Genomic DNA, 27,731 nt, shown 5'->3' on the forward strand with positions numbered 1-27,731 from the left:
TGCCTCTACCTGTTGTTCTTCCCTTTTTAGTTTTTGGCAATTCTTTTTACTGTGATCAGGCTTTTTGAATTAATTGAAAGCGTATAGTTAGGTCTACTTGGGGGTTTATAAGGATATTTTGAAGGTCCAAATTGTGTGGATGTTTGTTTCCACTGTAAATTCATAATTTTATTAGCCTTGCTCTTTTGTTTGGCCTCCTTCTCAGTTTCACCTTCAGTTATGAGACAACTGGTCAGCAAGACTGACCAAATTATGAGTTTGAGAAGTGGCCCAGCGAGGGTTTTGTCTTTTCACTATTAGTGCTAATTCTTCATCTAACCCATTTATAAAACTGGAGTTGAGAAGGGTATCATTTTGATTATTAGCGTAGCTTTCTTCAGATAAACTCAAATATTGTTTAAGTTTACTCAAACCCTCAAAATATGATATTACTGACTCATCTGGATTTTGTTGACCTTGTTGTATTTTACTACAGTCAACTACTCTTTGAAACAGTGAGGAGTGGCTTGAAGCAAAGCCTTTGCAGTTTTGTGTGTCTGCCTACAGTCCTGAGCATTTATGAAAGTCTTCTAAGAGATTTCTTTTTTCTTTTTTTTTTTTTTGAGACGGAGTCTCGCTCTGTCGCCCAGACTGGAGTGCAGTGGTGCAATCTCGGCTCACTGCAACCTCTGCCTCCCGGGTTCATGCCATTCTCCTACCTCAGCCTCCCGAGTACCTGGGACTACAGGCGCCCGCCACACCTGGCTACTTTTTTTTGTATTTGTAGTAGAGACGGGGTTTCACCGTGTTAGCCAGGATGGTCTTGATCTCCTGATCTCATGATCCGCCCACTTCGGCCTCCCAAAGTGCTGGGATTACAGGCATGAACCACCGCACCTGGCCTTCTAAGAGAGTTCTATAATGGGCCTTGTCTGTCTAATCTTTAGCTTTACTTTCTGATAGTCACATATGAGTTAGTTGATATAAATCAGAATAACCAGGGCCATAAGCTCAGATATTTAATTCAAATTCTCTAGCAAAACCAATAGGATCCTGGTGAGGGTCGGGGAATTATTTAACTATGCCTTTAAGTTCTACCTTAGACCATGGTTGATAAACTAAAGCAGGTTTCCCTCTACCAGATACTGGATGTTCATGAAATGAAGCCAAAAAAGTGGGAGCAGGTGGAAGGGGAGGAGAAGGAAGAGAAGGTCCGTCTGGGCAAGGTAGTTCTGATAAGGAGGGATAGAGAGAAGGGGGAGCAGGAGGAGGAGAAGCAGCAGTTTCAGCAGCTTTTCTGAATTAAAGTTTTAGAGAGCTTTTCATTCTCTTTCTATAGGAAAAGAACTCTGTCACAGCCGCTTTTGCATGCTTCTGGGTAGCACTGGAAATAACTCTCCAAATTATATTATTTAATTCTAGAGCTGGCTTTTTCTAATTGTGCATGTGAGCAAACTAACTTAGGCATTTCACAAGTACCCCACTTTGGCCATTGTAATTCAGCATCTTCCTGGGTCAAGTAAGACCATTTTTCCCAACACTGACAGGAGGTAGCAGGTGCGATGACTCACACCTGCAATCTCAGCACTTTGGGAGGCTGAAGCAGGAGGATCACTTGAGCTCAGGAGTTTTAGATGAGCCTGGATGACGTAGTGAGACTGTCTCTACAAAAACTAAAAAAATTAGCCCAGCATGGGGGTGTGCCTGTGGTGCCAGCTACTTGGAAGGCTAAGGTGGGAGGATTGCTTGAGCTCCGGAGGTGGAGGTTGCAGTAAGCTGAGATCGTACTATTGCACTCCATCCTGGGTGACAGAGCAAGACCCTGCCTCATAAAACAGACACACATACACCCATATTTATGTATGTAGGTTGTGCGTGTGTGTGTGTGTATAGACAGGAGGTGGCACCATAAGTCTTGTACATAAAGTTAGCTGGAGTTTCTAAAAGTGGGTCCTCCCTTAAAGAGGACTTTGTTTTAAATGAACAGTTGACCATAATTTGTATCCTCTTTTAAACTGACCAAAGATTGAAAGGAAAAGATGTTTTGGGTCTAGTGTGCTGCTTAATAGTGATTACTCCTCAAGGTTTCACCCATGAGTCACCACTCCCCTCTTATGTGTCCCAATGAAACCCAGAAATTTCTGGGGGTTTAAGGCACCAGTAGCCCAATTCCTTATGTGTGCCCACCGGGTTAAGCAGATTTCCTTGCATATTCTTCTTTGAGATTTCCCTAGAGCATAGCTACACATCCCAAGCTATGAACTCTGACATTCTTACATGACCTCAATCACCTAAGGTGCTTTTCTTCTGGGAGGAACAAGGTCTTTTGTATTTGGGACTTATGTCCTCATATGAACCCTTTTGTGAACTTTTGGTCACTCAAGAAGAAAACTTAGATGTCAATTTTAACTGAGCTCCAAAACCTGGGTCACCAACCTGGATCCAGTTTCAGACCACAATCAAAATTTTTTTTTTTTTTTTTTTTTTTTGAGTCATAGTCTCACTTGATTACCCAGGCTGGAGTGCAGTGGAATGATTTGGGCTCACTGCAACCTCCATATCCTGGGTTTAAGCAATTCTCTGGCCTCAGCCTCCCAAGTAGCTAGGATTACAGGCACATGCCACCATACCTGGCTAATTTTTGTGTTTTTAGTAGAGATGGGGTTTTGCCATATTGGCCAGGCTGGTTTCAAACTCCTGGCTTCAAGTGATCCACCTGCCTCAGCCTCTCAAGTGCTGTGATTACAGGTGTGAGCCACTGGGCCTGGCCCAAAACCACAAATTTACCTAAAGCCACAAACATTCAGTTTCTGTTTTCAGAGAGAGAACCTATTTTGTTCTCTGACCAAATTCGAATGACAGAAAGGGCCATACAAAGTCTAGCAAGTAGTTCAACAAACCTTAACTTCAAAGAAAAGTGAACGTCATAAATCTGTGAAAGGCAAAACAAGCAAACAAAACTTCTGTCTTAAAGTAGAGCTTCAGTTCCAGCTCTGTGGAGCACAGAACTGGATCGCTTGCGTAAAGTCTGAATCTCAGTCAAAGCCAGAGAGATTCAAAACCTGAGAGGAGCCTTGGCAGAGCCCCCTGCCAGTTCCAATGAGGTGGGAATGAGCAAAAGCCGCTCCTGTAGACACCAAAGCTCCGAATGTCGGCAAAGAGGCATAGATCTCAGGAGGCCTGCTTAGAGTCTCTGGATCATCAAAATGTCAATCTAATAATCAAACAGCTCAGGATCCAGTTAAAAGTTTATTCAAGTGCAAAGTGTGAGAGCAGCCATCAGGTAAACACAGACACCAAAGAAAGAATGGTGATCAGTGCTCCCCAATGTAGTGAAAGGTGAGGGTGGTGTATGTAGGCAACCACAGGTGTACTGCACAGAATTACAGCATATTACAGCATTTTCTTTCCTTTCTTTCTTTCTTTTTTTTTTTTTTTTTTTTTTTTTTTTTTGAGATGGAGTAGTCTCCCTCTGTCGCCCAGGCTGGAGTTCTGTGGCACGATCTTGGCTCACTGCAAGCTCCACCTCCCGGGTTCATGCCATTCTCCTGCCTCAGCCTTCCTGAATAGCTGGGACTACAGGTGCCTGCCACCATGCCTAATTTTTTTTTTTTTTTTTTTTTTTTTTTGTATTTTTAGTAGAGATGGGGTTTCACTGTGTTAGCCAGGATGGTCTCGCTCTCCTGACCTCATGATTCGCTTGCCTCGGCCTCCTAAAGTGCTGGGATTACAGGTGTGAGCCACAGCACCTGGCCAGCATTTTCTATATAAGGCTAATATACAAAGAAGATTTAATTCACTACTACTGATTACACTCTAAGGGGGTTGTTTAACATTTTGTTGTAAAGAGGTAACAATCACAAGAGTCTCCATCTCCAACGTCATTTAGTCTAGGTTTGAATAAAGAATAGAGAACCTGGTTAATGTATAACATCAACAAAAAGATCAGGAAGCAACAGTCATGCACCAGAGAAGAAAAACAGCCATGTTACGTGACTCAGTTTCCAGGGCTTGACTTTTCCCTTTGGCATAATAAATTTGGAAGGTCCTGAAATTTTCTTTTTTTTTTTCACAATGACAAGTTGGGCAAAATGAGGTAATTCTCCCAAATGAATTTAAGTAATTGTGGCATTGTTGAGTTACATTACATACCCTCCTGAATAACCTATGGAGATTCAAGTATACCATGAGCTCATGGAAGGCAGGTCTCATTTTTTTTTTTTTTTTTTTTTTTTTGAGATGGAGTCTCACTCTGTCACCCATGCTGGCATGCAGTGGTACAATCTCAGCTCACTGCAGCCTCTGCCTCCCAGGTTCAAGTCATTCTCCTGCCTCAGCCTCCAGAGTAGCTGGGATTACAGGCACGTGCCATCATGCCCAGCTAATTTTTTGTATTTTTAGTAGAGATGGGATTTCACCATGTTGGCCAGGCTAGTCTGGAACTCCTGACCTCAAGTGATCCATCTGCTTCTGCCTCCCAAAGTGCTGGGATTACAGTCATGAGCCACTGTGGCTGGCCAGGTAGGTATGATTTCTTAGATTATATTGCATATTTCTCATGCTCTGGCAACCCACCACCACAACCCCCACTGTCCCTGCCACCCCGCTGCAATTACTTGGTGAGTAAATGAATGACTAGATATCTTACTTCACTGATTATATATATAGAAAAACATCAATATACAGAGATACATAAAGACAGCTACATGTACAGATTTCAGATAAGCACAAATTCACCAGTAATGTACTTATAATTCTTTTGGTTCCAAATTTCAGAATTATCCCTATGTTTGGTTAAATTTAAAACAAAAATTATTTCTAGCTCCTCTTTACAGAAGAATATTCTTGTAGGGGAGTGAAAAATGACTTTCCTCTACTCTTCTAAGTTCCTTGGCTGGGCTATGAATTAAATTGACATAAGACAGATTAACAAGAGGAAATCCATTTTAAATTATGTACATACCCATGCAAGCCCCACAAATGTGAGATTCAAAGAAGGGTCAGATGATTGAAACTTATATAGCACCCTGAGGTACAGAGGGGAATAGAGACTTTGGACTTCTGGGTGGGGAGTGGTGACACCTGTTATGAGAATATGAGGGGTGGAAGTGTATAGTGAAAAAAGGTTTCTTGTTATGCAAATGAAAAGCCTCTCAAGTAATAAAGGTTCTCTTGGAGCAGTCCTCAGAAGAAGAGGTGGCTGTCTAGGTATGATGTCAACCTCCGGTCTCCCCTCCTGTGATCCAAGTTCATTGTCCCTGGTTGATAAGATTCCAGAGGAGGAGATTCATGACAATTGAGTTCCTTTTGGAGGATCCTTTGATCTGTCTTAGGCAGATAAGCAGAGCTCAGAGAAAGCCTCTGCCTGCATCTGCTGTTCCCTAAGTGACATCAGTTCAAAGTAATCAGCATGTCATAGCATCATACTTTGGGGTGGCATTTCTGAACTCCTATTGTATATTTTTGGTGATAGCTTGATATATCATTTAAATTACCATAAAACCCACACTTTTAAAGCGTGAGTGGCTTTTAGTATATTCACAGTGTGCATCCATTATCACTATTGAATTCCAGTACACTGTTATCACCCCAGAAAGAAACCCCACACCCGTCAGCAATCACTCATTATATCTCCCCTCTTCCCAGCCTCTGGCAACTACTAATCTCTTTATTGTCATTATATATTTGTCTATTCTGGACATTTAATATAAATGAAATCATACATATGGAGGTCCATATACCATACAGCTCAGTGTTGGAAAATTTTAAATCAGCTTAACAAACTGTTCAATAAAATGTTTTATCCTCCTACCTTGACAAATATACCATTATGAAGAAGGTCATGCTCCAATTTAGAATTCTCAGACTTCTCAAAATTCTGTTGTGGATGTGGCAGTGCAGAGAGATCCAGCCCCAACCCCTCAGTGCACACCCATCTCTTCTCACTCCATGTTCTCTCTCACACCATGTAGGGCTTTGTGCATGTATGTGGACACCCAGCCCACAAACTCAAGCTATAGTCACCCAACTCAACTGTGATTTGTCATTTTCTAATAGACCTATAGGGAGGACAGACCCCAGGAAGATACCTGCTCAGGTGTGGAAACAGTCTTGGGGTTGCATCAGCAGGGAATTCAGAGTCCTGGGCACACAGCATCGTCAGGTGAGGTGCAAGGACACCTTAGCTCCATGGACTTTTCATTCCTGGCTTAGGATGTGGCCACAGTACAGAGCCCAGAGCAAGGACTCCTCTTGCCAGGATCTAAAGGGCTGATGATACTATAAACAACCCTACTGAATTTCCTAAGTCAATTGAAACGACCACTGACTTCCAACAGTTGGGTATAGCTTTAAATCTCTAAATTCTGGTAGAGGCTGTTTGAACTGTAGCTATAGTTATGAAGGGCAGAATATGACATTGAGTGTACTTGAGAAGAAGTTATTATTCCTAACTACAGCTCTAACGATATTATGCAACACATCATAACATAGGTACACAAAACCTGGTTGCATAGGTAACAGGCAAAGTTGCAGTTTCATTGCAGCTGCAACGGATCAGTGGATTCTGAGGGACTATTAAAGCATAATCCAGGTTTTGATGATTGTATGACTATAAAAATTTATTAAAAAGCATTGAATTGGCTGGACGTGGTGGCTCATGCCTGTAATGCTAGCACTTTTGGAGGCTGAGGTGGGTGGATCACAAGGTCAGGAGTTTGAGACCAGCCTGACCAACATGGTAAAAGCCCGTCTCTACTAAAAATACTAAAATTAGCATGGCATGGTAGTGTGCACCTCTAATCCCAGCTACTCAGGAGACGGAGGCAGGAAAATCGCTTGAACCTGGGAGACGGAGGTTGCAGTGAGCTGAGATCACGCCACTGCACTCCAGCCTGGGCAACAGAGTGAGACTCCATCTCAAAAAAAAAAAAAAAGCATTGAATTGTACACTTTGAGTAGGTGAATTATATAGTACTGTAAACAAAAAATAAAATTCTAAGCCCCCACCCCCCGCCGCAAACATCTGAATGGACCCCTCCTCTTAACCAAGGGCGTTCCAAAGTTAATCTGAAAAACTAGTTCAGGCCATGATGGGAAGTGGGAGCTGGACATACCTCATTCTACCCTCCTCGCTTTTGGAATTACAGACAGAATAGACTCTTTAAATCTGATAAGAAGCATTTATTATCTATTCTCTCATAAGCCTGCTACCTGGAGGTTTCATGTGCATAATAAAACCTCGGTCTCCACAACCCATTATTGTAAACCAGCCATTCCTTTCTGTTGATAATAACTCTTTCAACCAATTGCCAATCAGAAAATCTTTGAATTTGCCCATAACTTGGAAGCCCCTACTTATAAATGTCCCACCTTTCCAGACCCAACCAATGTATAGCTTATCTGTATTGATTGATACCTTATGTCTCCCTAAAATATATAAAACCAAGTTGTGGCCTGACCACCTTGGACGTATGTTCTCAGGATCTCCCAAGGGCTGTGTTGTAGGCCATTGATCACTCATATTTGGCTCAGAATAAATCTCTTCAACTATTTTACAGAGTTTGACTCTTTTTATCAACAGTAAGTAAATTGCATCTTGCTAAATCTGCTTTTGTTTGTTTGTTTATTTTAAAGATAATCCAGCCCAGAGCTTAGAGTGCTGCTTTGGAGTCTCTGTTTCTCCAATTCAGCCCTGATACACAGTGATATTGACCCTAGGTTCTTAGAAACCACTGTAGAAATCATGTCTCTGTCATCGACCAGGGCCATGAGTTGCTGAAGGAATGCCAAGGCACTAAGTTTTGGCATTTCCTACTAGGGTTGATTTTCCTTAAGGAAAGAAAATCTCACGAAAAGGAGAATCCTCCACTCTCTGCTACAGAGCCACAGTAGATCTATTCATTGGCTCTGTTTGAGGGCTGTTTTTTCTTTTTTTACTAGGTTTACAAATATTCTGCCTTACCAAAAAAACAAAAGAACGTTTTGTTTTTTCTTAATAGAGATTGTTCCTTCTGAAAAAAAAGAAGCCTTTAAAAACCATATTCTGGCTGGTTGCAGTGGCTTACACCTATAATCCCAGCATTTCAAGAGGCTAGAGGGGCCGGGCGCGGTGGCTCAAGCCTGTAATCCCAGCACTTTGGGAGGCCGAGACGGGCGGATCACGAGGTCAGGAGATCGAGACCATCCTGGCTAATACGGTGAAACCCCGTCTCTACTAAAAAATACAAAAAACTAGCCGGGCGACGAGGCGGGCGCCTGTAGTCCCAGCTACTCGGGAGGCTGAGACAGGAGAATGGCGTGAACCCGGGAGGCGGAGCTTGCAGTGAGCTGAGATCCGGCCACTGCACTCCAGCCTGGGCGGCAGAGCAAGACTCCGTCTCAAAAAAAAAAAAAAAAAAAAAAAAAAGAGGCTAGAGGTAGGAAGATTGCTTGAGTTGAGGAGTTCAAGAACCAGCCTGGGCAACATAGTGAGACCCCAGCTCTACCAAAAAAAAAAAAAAAAATTAGCTGGGTGCAGTGGTGCGCACCTATAGTCCTAGCTACTCTGGTGGCTGAGGTGGGAGGATCCCTGAGCCCAGTCTGAGGCAGCAGAGAACTATGATCTCACCACTACACTCCAGCCTGGGTGATAGAGCAAGCCCCTGTCTCAAAAATAAAGCCCAATTTTTTTTCTGCTCCCTCTTAGTAAACTATATGAAATCGTGGGGGAGAGGATTACTGATGGCTTGTTCCAAGCAAGAACAAGAGTGACTCTTGGACCAAGCATTTGAAAATATACTCCTTAAAGAAATACATTTTTTTCAAGCCAGGTGAAATGGCATGCACTTGTAGCACCAGCTACGCAGGAAGCTGAGGCAGGAGCATCCCTTGAGCCCTGGAATTCGAGGCTATGGTACACTATATTCATGCCTGTGAGCAATGACTGACCTCCAGTCTGGGCAACATAGTGAGATGCCCTCTCTAAGAAAAAAGAAAGAAAAAAAGACATTTTTCAATCATTTTAAAATAGCATTTTCTTTTATTACAAAAGTACTTCTTTTTTTTTTTTTTTTTTTTTTTTGAGACGGAGTCTCGCTCTGTCACCCAGGCTGGAGTGTAGTGGCCGGATCTCAGCTCACTGCAAGCTCTGCCTCCCGGGTTTACACCATTCTCCTGCCTCAGCCTCCCGAGTAAGCTGAGACTACAGGCGCCTGCCACCTCGCCCGGCTAGTTTTTTGTATTTTTTTAGTAGAGACGGGGTTTCACCATGTTAGCCAGGATAGTCTCGATCTCCTGACCTCGTGATCTGCCCGTCTCGGCCTCCCAAAGTGCTGGGATTACAGGCTTGAGCCACCGCACCCGGCCAAAAGTACTTCATATTGACTGCAGAAATTTGGGAAGATACTGGGAAGTAAAATCAAGAAAATGTAAATTATCTATAAAATGTATAACCAAGAAACAACACCTATTATCATTTTGGCGCTTTTTAAAAAACGATTTAATAAGTGCTAAGGGATTTAATAAGTGCCATGTTGTGGCTCAACTATGAGTACGTTGGCAGACCGAGACAGCTACAGGTGATAATTGTTGAAGCTATATGATGAGTACATGGGCATTTTTATTTATTTATTTATTTATTTATTTATTTATTTATTTATTTATCATCTTTTTTGAGACAGAGTCTTGCTCTGTTGCCCAGGCTGGAGTGCAGTGGCACCATCTCAGCTCACTGCAAACTCTGCCTCCCGGGTTCACGCCATTCTCCTGCCTCAACTCCCAAGTAGCTGGGACTACAGGTGCCTGCCACCACACCCAGCTAATTTTTTGTATTTTTAGTAGAGACAGGGTTTCACCATGTTAGCCAGGATGGTCTCCATCTCCTGACCTCATGATCCGCCCGCCTCGGCCTCCCAGAGTGCTGGGATTACAGGCTTGAGCCACCATGCCCGGCCATTGGGCATTTATTGTACTGTTCTATTTTTGTGTAGAAATTTTCTATAATATAAAATTAAAAAGAAAATTTATTTGAAAACTCCCAAATTCTTCTTTATGGCTGAAGTTTAACTGAAATGAGTTAAAGATATGGGAGACAATATTTATTTCAATATTATTACAATATAAAAGGTAACTTACCTTTTTTTCCTTTTCTTTTTCTTTTTTTTCTAGACAGGGTCTTGCTCTGTCACCCAGGCTAGAGTGCAGTAGTGCAACCATGGCTCACTGTAGCCTCAACCTCCTGGGCTCAATCGATCCTTCCACCTCAGCCTCCCTAGTAGGTAGAACTACAGGCATGTGCCAGAATGCTGGTACATGCCTGGCTAATTTTTTAATTTTTCTGTAGAGATGAGGTCCCCTATGTTGCCCAGACTGGTCTCAATCTCCTGGCCTAGGCAGTCCTCCTGCCTCAGCCTCCCAGAGTGCTAGGATTACAGGCCTGAGCCACTACGTCCTGCCTGGTAACTTATCTTCATAGCAGTTAAAATGAAGTAGCTTTGTTGGGCTGGGCATGGTGGATCACGCCTGTAATCCCAGCACTTGGGATGCTGAGGTGGGCAGATCACTTCAGGCCAGGAGTTCGAGACCAGCCTGACCAACATGGTGAAACCCTGTCTCTACTAAAAATACAAAAATTAGCCAGGCATGATGGTGTATGCCTGTAATCCCAGCTACTCAGGAGGCTGAGGCAGGAGAATCGCTTTAGCCCAGGAGGCAGAGGTTGTAGTGAGCTGAGATTGCACCACTGCGCTCCAGTCTGGGTAACAGAGACCCCATATCAAAAACAAATAAACAAAAACAAAAAAATTAAGTGGCTTTGTGTGAGGATACTATAAAAAATAATTTTCAACTTGTGATTGCTAGTGTAACCGTTTATTTGGCAGAAAGATAATTGAGAAATCAGAAAGCAATATAAACATAAAAGGAAGTTAATGGGAAAATATCAGGTGTTCTATTCAGGGAGCCCTGTAAGGAGGGCCTCTCTATGTCAGCTGGCTGCTGAGATGCCAGGCCTTGTTGTGTTGCATGGTTCACTTCCTCCTGTAGTGCTGAAGGCAGCTGCTAGCAAGAACTGAAGGTGACATAGGGTTGTATGCCTTGGAGTCAGCAAGACCCAGATTTGAATCCTGCCTCTGCTGCTTCCAATGTGTGCTAACCTGTGTTTCAGTGTTCTCCTCTGTAAGTTGAGGTAATAAAAACTCACCTCACTGATTTGCTTAAGACTCACCAGATACATAAGCATGAAGCAGTATGATGTAAGCAATCAACATTCTTATCTCTTTCAGTTTCTGCTTAGTGGCTTCACTGGGTGGTTCCGGCTCAGAGTCTCGGTGAGGTCACAGTTAATTGGGGCTGCAGTCATGTGATGCCTTGAGCAAGACTGAAGTCTCCCCTTCCCACTGGCTCACCCACATGCTGGGCAGCTTAGTGCTGACCATTGGTGGGAGGGTTTAGTTACTTGCCATACGGACCCCTCTCTAGGGCTGCTTGTGTGTCCACCCAACGTAGCAGTTGGCTTCTCCAAAGCAAGGGATCCAAGAGAGAGCAAGGAGAAACCCACAGCGTTGTTTTATGACCTAGTCTTGAAAGTCATACTGTTATTTTGACAGTATCCTATTGATTACACAGATCTGTGCTGTTTAGTGTGGAAGGGTGCACAAAGGTACAGATACCTGGGGGGTAAAACCCACTGGGAGCCAGCTGGCTACCATCTCAGGCCATCATCACCAAGTTAACCCCACCTCTGGATTTCTACATCCCCATTTTCTCTGGTCTCAGATATGTTACTGGAAGAAGGGTTGCAGCCTGAAGTTCCTCATTTTAACACCACCAAAACAAAGTTTGTAAATATATCCTCTAAGAGGAATATGGCCCTTCTCCAACTCTAAAAGTATACTTGCTGCCTGCCCCCTACTGCAGCCTTCCCCCATTTGTCTGACCATTTGATTAATGCTTCTCTTGACTCCCATATCTCCTATGGAACACCTGTTTGGCATGGACTTTGGACATTCCAAATGTCCAAATCTGACTCAATTCTCTGATGTTTATGTACTTTTCTATGACTTAGCATAGCTGACTCATTGCAGCCTGTGTGTTTTCCGCTTCCCCCTCTGATCGGTGTTCAACAGGTTCATATGGCTCAATGTCACCCTAACATGCCCTAGCAACTTCAGTCTTGCACTCTCCTCATATCTATTTCATTGAAACTTTCACAAATACCCAGATCTTCTAGTAAAATAACAACAAACAATAATAATAATAAACAAAAAGAAAATAAAAACAAGGGCAAGTATCAATTGAACAAAAAAAATTCTCCCTCTCATTACCTGAACAATCTTTTTTTTTTTTTTTTTTTTTTTTTTTTTGAGGTAGAGTCTCGCTCTGTCGCCCTGGCTGGAGTGCAGTGGCCGGATCTCAGCTCACTGCAAGCTCCGCCTCCCGGGTTTATGCCATTCTCCTGCCTCAGCCTCCCGAGTAGCTGGGACTACAGGCGCCCGCCACCTCACCCGGCTAATTTTTGTATTTTTTTTTAGTAGAGACGAGGTTTCACCGTGTTAGCCAGGATGGTCTCGATCTCCTGACCTCGTGATCCACCCGTCTCGGCCTCCCAAAGTGCTGCGATTACAGGCTTGAGCCACCGCGCCCGGCCACCTGAACAATCTTTTCCCTCTCTTCTCTTCCCCTCCCATTCCCTTCCCTTCCCTGTCAATCCTCTAAAATGAATGTTCTATACTCAATTGTTTTATTTCTTCACTTCACACACTTTGATTTCCAACTTCAGCATTCTGAGAGAACTGCTCTGTCAAGTGAGCTGGAATAATATGACATTGTATACAGGAGAATTTATTGACATAAGGGCACATCTCAGGATACGAGGTTGAGCATCCTGGCAAGAACCAGGTACAAAATTGCTGCTAGGGTGGCTCCCTGAATCCCGGAAAAGTGCTGGCTCATGAAGAGTGAGTCTGAAGTGCCTAAATTGCTATGTCAGGCAGTTGAGGAAAGGATTAGAGGACTCAGACAAGGGGACATGCTGAAACAGATGTAAGGTTAGGCCAGAACACCCACCATGGGATTATATCCTATAGGATGGCTCAAGGAGCCATATTCATCAAGGCCATAGGGAACACATTGATGAGAGGGACAGCAACATTGCTAATAAGTTCAGTGGTGCTTTCCCCAGTAGAACATGTTGATGGAAGGAGGGGCTGTCCTGGAACTTGGCTCACTGATAGCAATGAAGATGATGGAACCCTGATGCACTAGATACCAGAATGACGGCACTTAAGGGCGGAACGACAAAATCAGAGTGGCAGCTAACAGGACCTGACTTTTAGGGAGTTGTAGGGATTGTAAATAGCATACAGTTTCTCTAGGAAGAACATAGACGCATGGGTAGTCAAAAAGTTCAAATGGCCCTCAACATATGATTTTTCTGCCTCACCATGGTGTGCATTCAGTAGAAACTACATTTTGAATTTTGAACTTTGATCTCTTCCCAGGCTAGGGACATGCCATATGATACCCTCTTGTGATGCTGGGCAGTGGCAGCAAGCCACAGCTCCCAGTCAGACATGTGATCACAAGAGTAAACAACTGATACTGTACGGTGTACTGAATTCAAAAATTACATGATGAGATATTCAGCACTTTATTATACACTAGGCTTTGTGTTTGATGATTTTGCTCAATTGTAGGCTAATGTAAGTGTTCTGAGCACATTTAGTGTAGCTTAGGCTAAGCTATGATATTTGGTAGATGAGGTGTATTAAATATATTTTTGGGTTTTTTTTTTTTTTTTTTTTTTGAGACAGAGTCTTGCCCTGTCACCCAGGCTGGAGGGCAGTGGGTGATCTAGGTTCACTGCAACCTCTGCCTCCCAGCTTTAAGCAATTCTCCTGCCTCAGCCTCCCAAATACCTGGGATTACAGGTGTGAGCCACCATGCCTGGCTAATTTTTGTATTTTTTTTTTTAGTAGAGATGGGGTTTCATCATGTTGGCCGGGCTGGTCTTAAATTCCTGACCTTTCAGGAGGCTGAGGCAGGAGAATGGCGGGAACCCGGGAGGCGGAGCTTGCAGTGAGCCGAGATCGCCCCACTGCACTCCAGCCAGGGGGACAGAGCGAGACTCCGTCTCAAAAAAAAAAAAAAAAAAAAAAAAAAAATTCCTGACCTCAAGTGGTCTGCCTGCCTCAGCCTCCCAAAGTGTTGGGATTACGGGTGTGAGCCACCGTGCCTGGCCTAAATGCATTCCTTACTTACAGTATATTCAATGTATGATGGATTTATTGGGCCATAACCCCATTGTAAGTCAAGGAGCATCTGTTCTGCTTCATAAGTATAATCTAAAATAAAAGAATTAATAAGCAAGACAGTGAGAAAAACATTTCCTTGCCTTGTTTCCATTCCTGAACCAATGTTCAGACTCAGAACCCACTGAGTGAAGTGGTGGCCAAGTCACCAAGATGAAGGACCTGTAACACTATGGCAAGAACATATTGCCACAGTTCCTCTGATTCTTCCCCTAAAGAGATCTACAATATTTATTCCAATGATGGAACACTGGGGATAGGGGAATATGCAGACATTTTGGTGACTGTTGGGTACAAGGTCAGAGGTTGACTGACGCCCAAAGAACTGAAACATTCTCATGGCTTCCATGTCAGAGTGGGAGCAAATGGAGTCCTGACTGAGGTCCAGCTTGCAGTGGGTTCCCTGGGTTCATGAACCCACCAATTGTCCTTCTCCTAATCTTCACATATGTGGTTGGGATTGCCACACTTGGGAATTGGGCTAACGCTCACATTCATCCTGATTTTGTAGAGTGGAGCTATCACAGTAGGGAAGGCTAAGTGGAAGTATCTGAAACTGTCCCACACCCCAGCCAATGTAGTAACTACAAAATAACATTACAGTCTAGGATGAGGAGGATGGCTGATATTAGTGCCACTCTTAAATATCTAAAGGATGAAGAAGCATGGTACCTATGATGTTTCTGTTTAATTTGCCAGTGTGGACCCTGCAGCAATGGGATGGTTCCTAGAGAATGACTTCAGACTACTGCAAGGAAGTAGTAGCTATGTACTGGATATAGCATCTTTGCCAGAGCAGATTTATGTAGCTTGAAGTGGTTTGAGGCCATTGATCTGGTGAATGCATTCTTTTCTTTTGCAATCAAGAAAGAGGATCAGAAAGAGTTCATATTCATGCAGAATGCACAGCAACAAGACTGTACAGTTTTGCCACAGGTTATGTTCCTTTTCAGTCCTCTGCCATAATCTAGTCCAAAGAGAACTGGAGCATTTGGACATCTCATGTAACATCACATTGATCCATCACATCGAGGATGTCATGCTGCTAAGCAGGATGAGAAAGAGGTGAAGAGCATGGTAGAGGCCTTGGTATGACACATGTGCTCCTGAGAGTGGGAAATAAATCCTACAAAATACGTTGACCTGCCACTTCACTAACGATTTGAAAGGTCCCTTGGTCACCAGTGTGCTGGGACATTCCTTCCAAGGCAAAAGAAAAATTGTTGCATCATTTATACTTATTGGAAAGAAGGAAGCACAAAATTTGTTAGGAATCTTCGAGTTCTTGATAAAACACATTTCACACCTAAGAATACTGCTGCTGTGCATACTGGGTTACACAGAGGTTGCCATCTTTGAGTGGGACTCAGATCAAGAAGGAACTCTCCGGGCTGTGATACAAGCAACCCTATTGCTTGGACCATAAAATCTGGCACAGCTTCTCATGTTGGAGATGTCAGTGATGGAAAAAGATGTAGTATGGGATTTATGATGAGCCCTAATAGAGGAATCACAATGCAGACTCCTTGGATAGTGCAACAAGGTCATGCCAACTGCAGTGAAGGATTACACTCCTTTCAGAAAACAGCTCTGAGCTTCTACTGGGCCCTGGTGGAGACACCAAGTGATCATGGATTCAAAACTGGCTGCCATCAGCTATGTCCTGTTAGACACACCAAGTGATAAGGTCAGGCAGGGTCAGTATGAAAGCCATCATAGGATAAAATTGGTACATCTGGGACTGAACACAGGTGGGACCAGAGGGCACACGCACATGCAAGCCACATGAGCAATTAGCCCAGATTTTCATGTCACTCACTACAGTTGCACCAGTACCTCTCCCCCAGCCTCACCTGTGGTCATGTGAGGGGGTCCCATATAACTAGCTAAAGGAGGAGGGAAAAAGACCAAGTTTGGATTAAGGATGGGCTAGCTTAATATGTGGGTACAAACTGAAAATGCATGGCAGCCTCACTCATAATAAAATGCATATTACAGTCTCACTCAGGGAAGGCCTTGAAAAACAATGGTAAGGGAAAATCTCCCCAGCGGGAGGAGCTTTGAGAGTGCACCTAGTCATCACTTTGTATGGAAGGAGTATGGCCTAGGGTTAGAACCGACATGGACTCATGGACAGTGATGGTGGCCTGGCTGGGAATTTGGGAGCCTAAGAGTAAAAGGAAGCATATGAATAGACATGTGGAAGTGGGCAGTTCATATCACATTAAGGCCTACAAAAGATCTGCCAACTACACAAAATAACTTGGCCAGTTAATGTTGGCCAGGGTTAGTGAGAGGCTGCTCCCCCACTGCTGCACAGAGAGGCCACGGTGGCCAAGATGGAAGTGATACAAGAACCTAACAGCATGGATTGTCATTTGCCAAAATGAACATAGCTGCTGCCACCTCTGAATGTCTGATCTGCCAGCCATAAAGACCAATGCTAAGCTCTGTTCCTTAATGAGAACAGTAGACTACCTGGTGACCAGTAGACTACATCGGTCCCCTTTTGTCCTGGCAGAACCAGTGGTGGTTCTCACAGGAAGAGGCAGTTATTCTGGATTTGGGGTTGCCCTTTCCCCCTGCAGAGCCTCAGTAGTAGCACTCTCTCTCTCTCTCTTTTTCAGACAGAGTTTCACTCTTATTGCCCAGGCTGGAGTGCAATAGTGCGATCTCAGCTCACTGCAACTTCTGCCTTCTGGGTTCAAGCGATTCTCCTGCCTCAGCCTCCCAAATAGCTGGGATTACAGGCGTGTGCTATCACATCCGGCTAATCTTGTATTTTTAGTAGAGACAGGGTTTCACCATGATGGTCAGGCTGGTCTCAAACTTCTGGCCTTAAGTCGTCCATGCCTCGGCCTCCCAAAGTGATGGGATTACAGGCATGAGCCACCACGCTTGGCCAGTAGCACCACTTTCTGGAGCCTTAAAGGTTGCCCGATCCATAGACATGGAATCACACTTAACATAGCATCTTACCAGGTGAATTTTTTCATGGCACAGAAAGTGGAGGGAATGAACCTATGAACATAGTATCCATGGTCTTATCATACACTTCACCACCCAGTAGCTATAGGATGCACTGTTGGAAAAGCCAGTTAAAGATGGAGTCAAAGCACCAGCATGGAGGTGATACCCTACAATGATTACATAGCCTCCAGAACATCGTGGTATATGCCTTGAATAGGTCAAGTTAGTATGGTACTGTGTCCATATGTGAGTCTGGAAAGAATGGTTTCCAGAGTGGCCCTACTTAGTAAAATTCCAATGACCCCCTACAATTTCCTCTCCCCGCAACACCGGGCTCTGCAGAGTTGCAGGTCCTGGTTCCCAAAAGGGGCACACTCTTGCCTGGAGATACAGCAGAGATCCCACTGGACTACAGTGATGGCTGTCACCAGGTACTTTGGCCTCCTAATGGTCAAAGACTAGCAAGTAAGAAAGGGAATGGCCATCTTATCCGAGGTAACTGTTAATGGTCAGCAGGAGGTGTGGCTGCTGTTACACAATGTGGGCAGGTGGAATATGCATGGAATTCTGGTGACCTATTTGGGTGTCTCTTGGTAATCCTTTGCCCATCTGGGCCTGAGATGTGCTCAGACCACTTACAAATAGGGCACCCAACCAGATTAAGCTATTGAGAGCAGCTGAGGTGGTGGCCAAGGGTTAGAGGGATTGGAATGGATAGTGGTGGAGGGATATGATGAGGACCAGACAACCAGCCGTGGCCTTGAGACCAACTGCAGTGACAAGGACGATATATAGTTCATTCCATTAATTTCCCTCTTATAAGCTTCCCTGTAGGAAGAGTGACCCTGAAAACTTGTTTCCTAAATACAAATGGATAAAGAAAGCCATGTGGTACAAAGGGTGGACTACAGCTGACACAGTGTGGCACTCAGGTTGAGCTTGCTGCCCAGCTTTGAGGAGCATGTTTAGCCAATAGCTTCCAGCTTTAGCTCTTTCAAGATCTGCCCCAGCATTCGAGCTGAAGTCATCCACTTCTCTGGCGGCCCCCACCAGTGGCTGAGCAAGGCAGTACAAGGGCCTAGACTTTTCTGTCCGGAGCTGGACCCCTACTCCAGAGCTTCTCATTGGGCTGGCAGAGACTTTGTCAGGTCCTCACCAAAGTCTGATAGGCCCCATGGATCAATCATGCTTTTTCCTTTGACTTTTACTGGCGTTATGCCCCAGAAAAAGTGCAGAGAAAGTTCTGTATTTTTTTTTTTTTTTGAGACGGAGACTTGCTCTGTCGCCCAGGCTGGAGTGCGGTGGCCGGATCTCAGCTCACTGCAAGCTCCGCCTCCCGGGTTTACGCCATTCTCCTGCCTCAGCCTCCCCAGTAGCTGGGACTACAGGCGCCCGCCACCTCGCCCGACTAGTTTTTTTGTATTTTTTAGTAGAGACGGGGTTTCACCGGGTTAGCCAGGATGGTCTCGATCTCCTGACCTCGTGATCTGCCCGTCTCAGCCTCCCAAAGTGCTGGGATTACAGGCTTGAGCCACCGCGCCCGGCCTGATGGCACATATTTCAAAAATTTTCAAAATGTCTCCTTTTTCCTTCCCAGAACTCCTTAAATCACCTTTCTCTCTCCCTTTCACTTTCTTTTTTCCTTTCACTTTCCCTTCTTCTTTTCCCCTTTCCTTTCCCTTCTTTCCTTTCCTTTCCCTTTTTCTTTTCCTTTCTGTTTCCCTTTCCATTTCCCTTTCCCTTTCCCTTCTCTTCCCTTTTCAAAAGGATCTTCCTCTGTTGCCTTGGCTGGAGTGCAGTGGCACAATTGTAGCTCACTACAACCTTGAACTCCTGGGCTCAAGAAATCCTCCCGCCGCAGCCTCCCAAGTAGTTGGGACTACAGGCGCATGCCACTATGTCTGGCTAGTTTTTATTTTTAGTAGAGATGAGGTCTTGCTATGTTGCCCAGGTGGGTCTCACACTATGTTGCCCAGGAGGGTCATGATCCTCCCGCCTTGGCCTCCCAAAGTGTTGGCATTATAGGCACTGCACCTGGCCCTTAAATCATTTTTCATGGCTTCAAATTGGAGTAGATTCTATGTCTGTACTCCCAACCACTGTAGCCAAACTAGACTCTTCAGTCTCTCATCTTGTATATTCCCATTGCAGCATTTATCTACGAATTTGCTTATATTTCCAAGCATTTTTTCATGTCTTCCCATACATGCTCCTTGAGCGCAGGGACTGTTGCTTAAACTTCTGCATGTTCTTACATTACTAACTAATATAAGGACCACATAGAAGATACTCAATAAACATCTGGAACTTAGTTGATTTGATAATAAAGGTCCCTGGGAACCTGTCAGACCACAAATAAGGCCAAGTGGATTAAAGGACAACTATAGAAGCCGCAGCTAGAAGGAACAAGATGTCCCTCTTAGACATCCTAAGATGATCCTATGTGGCCCCCATGTTTGGCTGGTTTTCATAACAAAGTACTCTATTCCTGAAAGAGGGTTTATCTACCATGAATGACAAAACGGAGAATTCTCGTTAGTCATTTTGAAGAATTTCTAAGATGGCAACCAGATTCTATTATTTTTTAAAAAGATGTATTTCTTATCTGATCAATGACCCATCTATTTTATTTGAAGATGTTGGAAAAAACAAAAAAACAAAAAACAGAAAAGACAAAAAACAAAAAAATTTTTCCTCTTCAACTTGTGTCCTGTCTTCAAGGGCCTAAAAATTAACTGGCAATAGACAAACAGGAGAAAAGACAAAGTTTATTTACACATTCAAGGAGGAGCTTCCAGTAACAGAAAACTCAAAAGTAAAGGTTTATATACCTCAACTTAACAGAAAGGAAGTTTTCAGGGTTTCCGTAGGAGAGTTTGTAAGTTTCGATTGGGTTGTTTTCTGTTTTTGAGACGAAGTCTCGGTCCTGTTGCCCAGGCTGGAGTGCAGTGGCACAATCCCGGCTCATTGCAGCCTCCTCCCATGCTCAAGCAATCCTCCCACCTCAGGCTCCCAAGTAGCTGGGACTACAGGTGCACACCACCATGCCTTGCTAATTATTATTGTTGTTGTTATTATTATTATTGTAGAGAGCTATGTTGCCCAGGCTAGTTTTGAACTCCTGGGTTCAAGCAATCCTCCCACCACCTCAGCTTCCTAAAGTGCTCGGATTACAGGCTGAGCCACCGTACCTAGCCCATTGGGTTTTTTGGTACTAATGGTAATGGGACAGTCTATCTTCCTGGCAGCTGAATACTCTGAGAGGCTGTTAATGGCACCATGTTTTCGGGAGTTTCTGCTTTAGTCAGATAAGGGAGGTTTCATTAAGATTTCTTTCTACCTCTTCTGTAGCTCAATGTTTTCACTTAAAAACAATATGTCAACTCTGGGGGTCAAAGTGTGTCCCCACGGTGGAAAAGTTCTTGTCTCAATCTCTACAGGGAGGAACTGATTGGAAATCTTGGGATACGTCTTAACATGTCCATCGTGACTGAGGTATAAGCAGTGGTTCAGGGCACCGAGTTAGCGATTCTAGGTAAGCAAGACCATGTCAAGAAGTGGTTCGTCCAGAAGTTCGTGAGAAGACAGAAACGAGGGAGAGTGACAATCGTTGTTCTTTAAGAGGGCACGGTGGTGGAGGAGAAAGTTGCACATCGGTCCTGGACCGGGCAGACCACGATCTGGGGCTTGGGGACGCGATCTGGGGAACCTCGGTGGCATCTGAGCTCCGCTTGATGCCAGTGCGTGTTTGTGCAAGTTACTTCCTCAAGTTCAGGGTGAGGATAATAATATCTACCGTGTGGAGTTGCTGGGAAGATTTACTACCAACGGAGGCAGAGCGCAGGGCTCGCAGGAAGCGCTCGCTAGGGTCTGCTCTTTCCGGGAATGGGTGGGGTGCGCACTCCTCAACAGGGCTCCCAAGACTTGCGTCACACGCCTCAGTCGGCTGGCTTATAAAACACCGGCCAGAGCCCCAAGATCGCTTTTAGTTTCTCTTCTTTCTAAAGAAGCCACGCGGAGCCCGGCTGGGGAACCTCACCCTCGCCGAGCCTAGAACCGAGAGCGGCCACCCCAGGCGGTCACCAGCGGATTTGCCCGCGCGTTCTCTTTCTTTCCACCCAGTTGCCCTTGCGGCCGGCTGTAAACCTGCCACTAGGACCCGGTCGGTGAGATCTAGCCTCTTGACCTGAGAGCGGAGAGTGGATCGCTGGGCTGGACTAACGGCGACGGAGAGCGCGGCCTCGCTGACTCCGGGCGCGCCCAGCAGGAGCACCGCCCGCGCCCGCCCCTGTACACTTGTAAGTTTCGATTTCCGCGGAACCGAGTCCCGCGCCGCGGCAGAGCCAGCACAGCCAGCGCGCCATGGCGGACCCGGAGGTGTGCTGCTTCATCACCAAAATCCTGTGCGCCCACGGGGGCCGCATGGCCCTGGACGCGCTGCTCGAGGAGATCGCGCTGTCTGAGCCGCAGCTCTGTGAGGTGCTGCAGGTAGCCGGGCCCGACCGCTTTGTGGTGTTGGAAACCGGCGGCGAGGCCGGGATCACCCGATCGGTGGTGGCCACCACTCGAGCCCGGGTCTGCCGTCGCAAGTACTGCCAGAGACCCTGCGATAACCTGCATCTCTGCAAGCTCAACTTGCTGGGCCGGTGCAACTATTCTCAGTCGGAGAGGTAAGTGCACCCGCAGGGAGGGGCGCTGTCCGCAACCCTGGTCTGGGTGGACTGTCCAGGCGGGCACTGTTCTGGGAGGGGCATGGCCTCGCCGGGACCCCGCACCTGACAGCCTCTGCCTCCAGCCACTCCCTCTGGGAGCCCCTGCAGGGCCCGCGCTTCTACCGTTCCCTTCCTTCCGGCACCTCCAGACCTTTTTTCGAGAATGGCTAAAATGCTAGTGCCTAGCGGAGACCAGGCTCAATCTCTACCCCTTTCCCCGCCCGCCCGCACCAATCAGAAGAATAAAGTGCTCTGGAGACAGCCAGGGCCTAGAGAAGCGGGAGGCAGGGTTGGGAAGGAAGGAAAGAGCCTCTACTCTTTGGTATCTTGAGTCTTTCCCTCCCTGCTACCTTCTTCCCTAGACGTGGCGGAGCCAGCAACCAGCCGCGCTGGGCCCCCTGTCCGTCTCCGCCGGAGCGAGCCACAGGTCTCTCTGCTTGTCCCTCTCTTCCTGGTCACCCCCATGCCCCCCATCACCGCTTTTCTGATGCCTGGCGCTTAACAGGAGTAGTCCTTTTCCAGGTTCCTGAAGCTGTAGCAGCCGCGGGCCTTCCCTCCGGGTGGTCTCTCCACGGTGGCGCGCGCAGTTGACCGCCCGCCTTGGGACAACTCTCTTAAATCGGTTGGAAGCAGTGCGGCTCACCTCTCGGGCCACTGCTTCTGTTGTTTCCATTTGCCTTTTTTTTTTTTTTTCTTTTTTCGTCTGAATGCAGGTGCGCTGCAAGGTTTGGGTTAAGCCTCTTGAGTGATTTTCTTCCCAGTTTCTCACTAAGAGAGCTTGCTCCCTCGGGGACAGCTGCACATCTAAAAAGATGGCTTCCAGGTTCACATTCGCTGTCCAGGCCTTTCCCTTGATCCCAGGCCCTTCCTTTCGCGCATGTGTCCTGTCCATAGAGTCAAACTCATCTTTTCCCCCAGGCAGGGTTTTAATCCTCCTCCTCACAATCTGTCATCACCAAGTCCTTTTTGTGTAGTCTCTTTCCCGTCTTGGCGGGTTCCGCGTTCCCATCTCATTTCTGAATGAACTGAATGAATGCCTTGTTGAATTAATGAATGATTCTCTCTGGTCAGTCTTTCCTTCCACCCTTTCTGTCACTATGTGCTTCTGCTCAATTACTTTTCTCGGTAGAATACTTTTTACACTTGGCCCATTCTTAAACACTTTGAATTGTGTCCCAGGGTTTAAAATGGTGGTCAGCAAACTTTTTAGGCTGGAGTTCAGTGACTCCACCTCGGTTCACTGCAACCTCCACCTCCCAGGTTCAAGCGATTCTCCTGCCTCAGCCTCCCGAGTAGCTGGGATTACAGGCACGCGCCATCGCACCTGGCTAATTTTTGTATTTTTAGTAGAGACAGGGTTTCGCCATGTTGGCCAGGCTGGTCTCGAACTCCTGACCTCAGGTGATCCACTTGTCTCGCTCAGCCTCCCAAAGTGCTGGGATTACAGGTGTGAGCCACCTTGTCCGACCCGGTCAGCAAACTTTGATCACGCACCTAACTAACAAAAACTCCAGTCACTCACCCCCAATATACGTTTAATAAAACACACAAAGGTAAATGTTTTAGATGGATGAGGTAGAGGACACAATATATTTTTTAAAAAATTTCTTTACAGCAAAAACCCTTTCAGCTCACTCTAACGTTTTTAAAAAGTTCTTGAATGTGTTCCTTTATTTAAAAATTTCTTTAATATGTTGTAAGGCAATAATTTGAAGGTTATTTCTGAGTTGCTGGGAGTTATGGGTATTGAGGAAATCATCTAAGTTACCGCTGGTAACTGAAGAAATATCTGAGAAGAAGAGAGCAGAGGGCGGGGGATAGAAAAGGAAGGAACATTCTAGCATGTTCTAGCACTACACCAAATAACATGGTTGGAAGGCTTTGTTATGATTTTTCTGTTACTATCTTTTCTATTATGACAAATTCTTCACCAACTAGTGTTGACTTTTAGTTTGAAATACACATGCTTTTTATTTTTTTATTTCTTACTATGGATATTTTCAACATACTCAAAAGTAGAGAGAAAAAAATGATGAAGCCCCTTGTACTCATCATTTCATTTAAACAGTTTTCAAAATATGGCCAGTTTTGTTTCATTTGTTCTCCCTATTCCCCGTGTGTCCCCAACTCCAATGTGTTATTTTAAAGCAAATCTCAGCAACCATTTGATTACTAAGTACTTTAGTATCTCTAAAAGATAAGAACTGTTTTATTAACATAATACAGTACCATAATCACATTTTTGTAAAAAAAAATTACAATTTTAATATCATCTAATATCCAGTTGGTATTCAAATGTCCCTGATTGTCTTATAAATCCAACTTGTATTTTCAGGAAAAAGCCTACGTAGACATAATCCTTTAAAAAATTTATTTTTTATTTTTATTTTTTTACTTTTTGAGATAGGGTCACCCAAGGCTGGAGTGCAGTGGCCGGATCTCAGCTCACTGCAAACTCTGCCTCTCAGGTTCAAGCAATTCTACTGCCTCAGACTCCCAAGTAGCTGGGATTATAAGTGTGTGCCACCATGCTTGGCTAATTTTTTGTATTTTTAGTAGAGATGGGGTTTCGCGATGTTGGCCAGGCCGGTCTCAAACTCTGAGCTCAAGCCATCTGCCGGCCTAGGCCTCCCAAAGTGCTAGGATTTGAGGCCTGAGCCACTACCTTGCCTGACCTATAATTGTTTTCATATATTACATATCTAACATTTAAATACTTTGTTTCAATTTGTTGTAGGCAATACACTTCGACATTTTAGTTTTATGGATTTTATTATGGTATATTTTTCCCTGGTTTGAAATAGCAAAATTGTTTTAAAGTCATTAATTGGGTGTTAACCCCCACTTTTATAAGAATATATATAATATAGGGATTATTTGGCCTATCTAAATTTGGATGGGCCCTCCAGATAATTCAATAAAGTTTATTTTTTTTAGTAGAGTGATAAAATCTTATTTCCTAACGTTTATTGGCCGAGCCATATTTTTAATTTCGTTTTACATCACTTTTGAATTTAGGAATTACAAACTTTTAATCTATTAATGTATTAAACGTTCTAATAAGGACCTCCGGGAGAATTTTTTTTTTTTTTTGCCCTCGGGTCCTAGAAAACATGTTTTTTTTCCTCCCTAAGTATGTTTTAAAAATATTCTCCTCTTAGCAAGTTATAAAACCTCGTCTTCCAAAACTGCCACTTGTGAGTTTGAGGACTTTCTTTGTAGATTACCAGTTAATGGGGTCTGTTAACTAATTGCTACCCATCTTTTTTTTTTTTTTGAGGCAGAGTCTTGCTCTTTCGCCCAGGCTGGAGTGCAGTGGCGAGATCTCGGCTCACTGCAAGCTCCGCCTCCCGGGTTCAGGCCATTTTCCTGCCTCAGCCTCCCGAGTAGCTGGGACTGTAGGCGCCCGCCACCACGACCGGCTCTTTTTTTGTATTTTTTAGTAGAGATGGGGGTTTCACCCTGTTAGCCAGAATGGTCTCCATCTCCTGACCTCGTGATCCGCCCACCTCGGCCTCCCAAAGTGCTGGGATTACAGGCGTGAGCCACTGCGCCCGGCCTGCTACCCATCTTGATGTTATAAACTGGTCTCTGTTTACAGGGGGACGATTTGCATTGTACTGGGTGTATAAAATTTTTTCTGTGGTACTATTATTTATAGATAGGATTTATCCTGTCCTGTAGTTTCTATCTTTTCTTTTGCAATGTTTTTAGTTATACATTTTAGTTGACAACAGGGCTTGCTTCGATGTTGGATAATTGTTTTGGTGAATCGGTTTGGATATTTCTATTTGCTTTGCTGAAATATATGCCCACACAGGGAGTTCTAATCCCAGTTCTGATGCAAAAATAATCACTATTTATCGAACAAATAACTATGTGCCAACCACTATGATAAGCACTTTGGAGATGATATCCAGGTTAGTCTTTAGGGTAGCTCCTAAGGTAGTATTTTAAGTCCCATCCTTATTATAGGAAACTCAGGCATAGAGTTTTTCAGAAATTTACTGAAAGTAACATAACCAGAAGCTGGCAGGATTGGTATTTGAACCTAGATCTGCATGACTTCTTTTTTTTTTTTTTCTTTTTTTTTTTTTTTTTTTTTGAGACGGAGTCTCGCTCTGTCGCCCAGGCTGGAGTGCAGTGGCCGGATCTCAGCTCACTGCAAGCTCCGCCTCCCGGGTTTACGCCATTCTCCTGCCTCAGCCTCCAAGTAGCTGGGACTACAGGCACCCGCCACTCGCCCGGCTAGTTTTTTGTATTTTTTTTTTTTAGTAGAGACGGGGTTTCGCCGTGTTAGCCAGGATGGTCTCGATCTCCTGACCTCGCGATCCACCCGTCTCGGCCTCCCAAAGTGCTGGGATTACAGGCTTGAGCCACCGCGCCCGGCCTTTTTTTTCTTTTTCTTTAGAAATGAGGTCTTGCAGGAGAATGGCGTGAACCCGGGAGGCGGAGCTTGCAGTGAGCTGAGAGCTGGCCACTGCACTCCAGCCTGGGCGGCAGAGCAAGACTCCGTCTCAAAAAAAAAAAAAAAAAAAAAAGAAATGAGGTCTTGCTTTGTCACGCAGGCTGAAGTGCAGTGGCAGGGTCTTGCTCACTGCCACCTCGAATTCCTCGAATTCCTGGCTCAGATGATCCTCCTGCCTCAGCCTCCTGAATAGCTGGGACTGCAGGTGGGCGCCACCACGTCCGGCTTGCTTTTTTTTTTTTTTTAATTTTGTTTTTTCTTTTGAGACAGAGTCTCACTCTGTCGCCCAGGCTGGAGTGCAGTGGAGTGATCTCGCTGCAACCTCCGCCTCCCGGGTTCAAGGGATTCTCCTGCCTCAGCCTCCCAAGTAGCTGGGATTACAAGCATGCGCCACCACACCCAGCAAATTTTTGTATTTTTTAGTAGAGATGGGATTTTGCCATTTTGCCTGGGGTGCTCTCAAACTCCTGGGCTTAAGCGATCTTCCCATCCTCCCAAAGGGCAGGATTACAGGCATGAGCCACTGCTCCTGGCCTTGCTTGACTTTTTTTCTTTTTTTTTTTTTGTGGTGACTGAGTCTGGCTCTGTCGCCAGGTTGGAGTGCAGTGGCGCGATCTCGGCTCACTGCTGTTTCCACCTTCCAGGTTCAAGCGATTCTCCTACGTCAGCCTTCCGAGTAGCTGGGACTACAGGCGCCTGCCACTACGCCTGGCTAATTTTTTTTCTTTTTTGTATTTTAGAGACGGGGTTTCACTATGTTGCCCAGGCTGGTCTCCAACTCCTGAGCTCAGGCAATCCGCCCACCTCGGCCTCCCAAAGTGCTGGGATTACAGGCGTGAGCCACCGCACCCAGCCTTGACTTCTTAACTAGCTACTTCGATTGTCCAGTAACTATATGAAGTTATTAATTCAAAAATTTTTTTTGCCTGCATGATTTCTGTTTAACTGTTTCAAGCAGGCTGCCCAAGCGTCTTTACCTTGCTTTGTGGTTTTTGCCAATGTGGGTGTTTCCTCTGGGTCTTTCCTGTTTGTGTCTTTCCTTTTCGGTTAATTCACATTTTGGGTGGGGGTGGGCAGATGGGAAGAAGACTAGTTGACTATTTCGCAAATTGGATAGAATACTGAAAAACGCAAAGAATAATATAACAAGCACCAGAGAATATTTATTCTGAACCCATACAAGTTATAACTCTCCTCCTAGAATAAATAAGTGTTCACATTTTTCAATTCTGCTCCTCTTTTAAAATATAGTAAACAATCATAACAGGCCTAAGGTTATTTTTTTCTCATCCCCCAGTCTCATTCCCCTCTTTC

At 44.9% G+C, this 27,731-nt stretch overlaps 1 protein-coding gene across 3 annotated transcripts in view; it reads left to right on the plus strand.

Moving 5' to 3' along the window:
* Positions 1–20,949: 20,949 nt before the first annotated feature.
* The window catches only part of ZC3HAV1 (zinc finger CCCH-type containing, antiviral 1), a 72,219-nt gene continuing 65,437 nt past the window's right edge, over positions 20,950–27,731 (plus strand). For all 3 annotated transcript variants that reach the window (XM_010356299.2, XM_010356300.2, XM_030932167.1), the window contains exon 1: positions 20,950–21,907. In XM_010356299.2, coding sequence (XP_010354601.1) covers positions 21,600–21,907 — 308 coding nt within the window. In that variant the 5' untranslated portion in view covers positions 20,950–21,599. The remainder of the gene's footprint in view (positions 21,908–27,731) is intronic.

This window comes from Rhinopithecus roxellana, chromosome 6, assembly GCF_007565055.1.
Source record: "Rhinopithecus roxellana isolate Shanxi Qingling chromosome 6, ASM756505v1, whole genome shotgun sequence".
NCBI classification, from domain to species: domain Eukaryota; kingdom Metazoa; phylum Chordata; class Mammalia; order Primates; family Cercopithecidae; genus Rhinopithecus; species Rhinopithecus roxellana.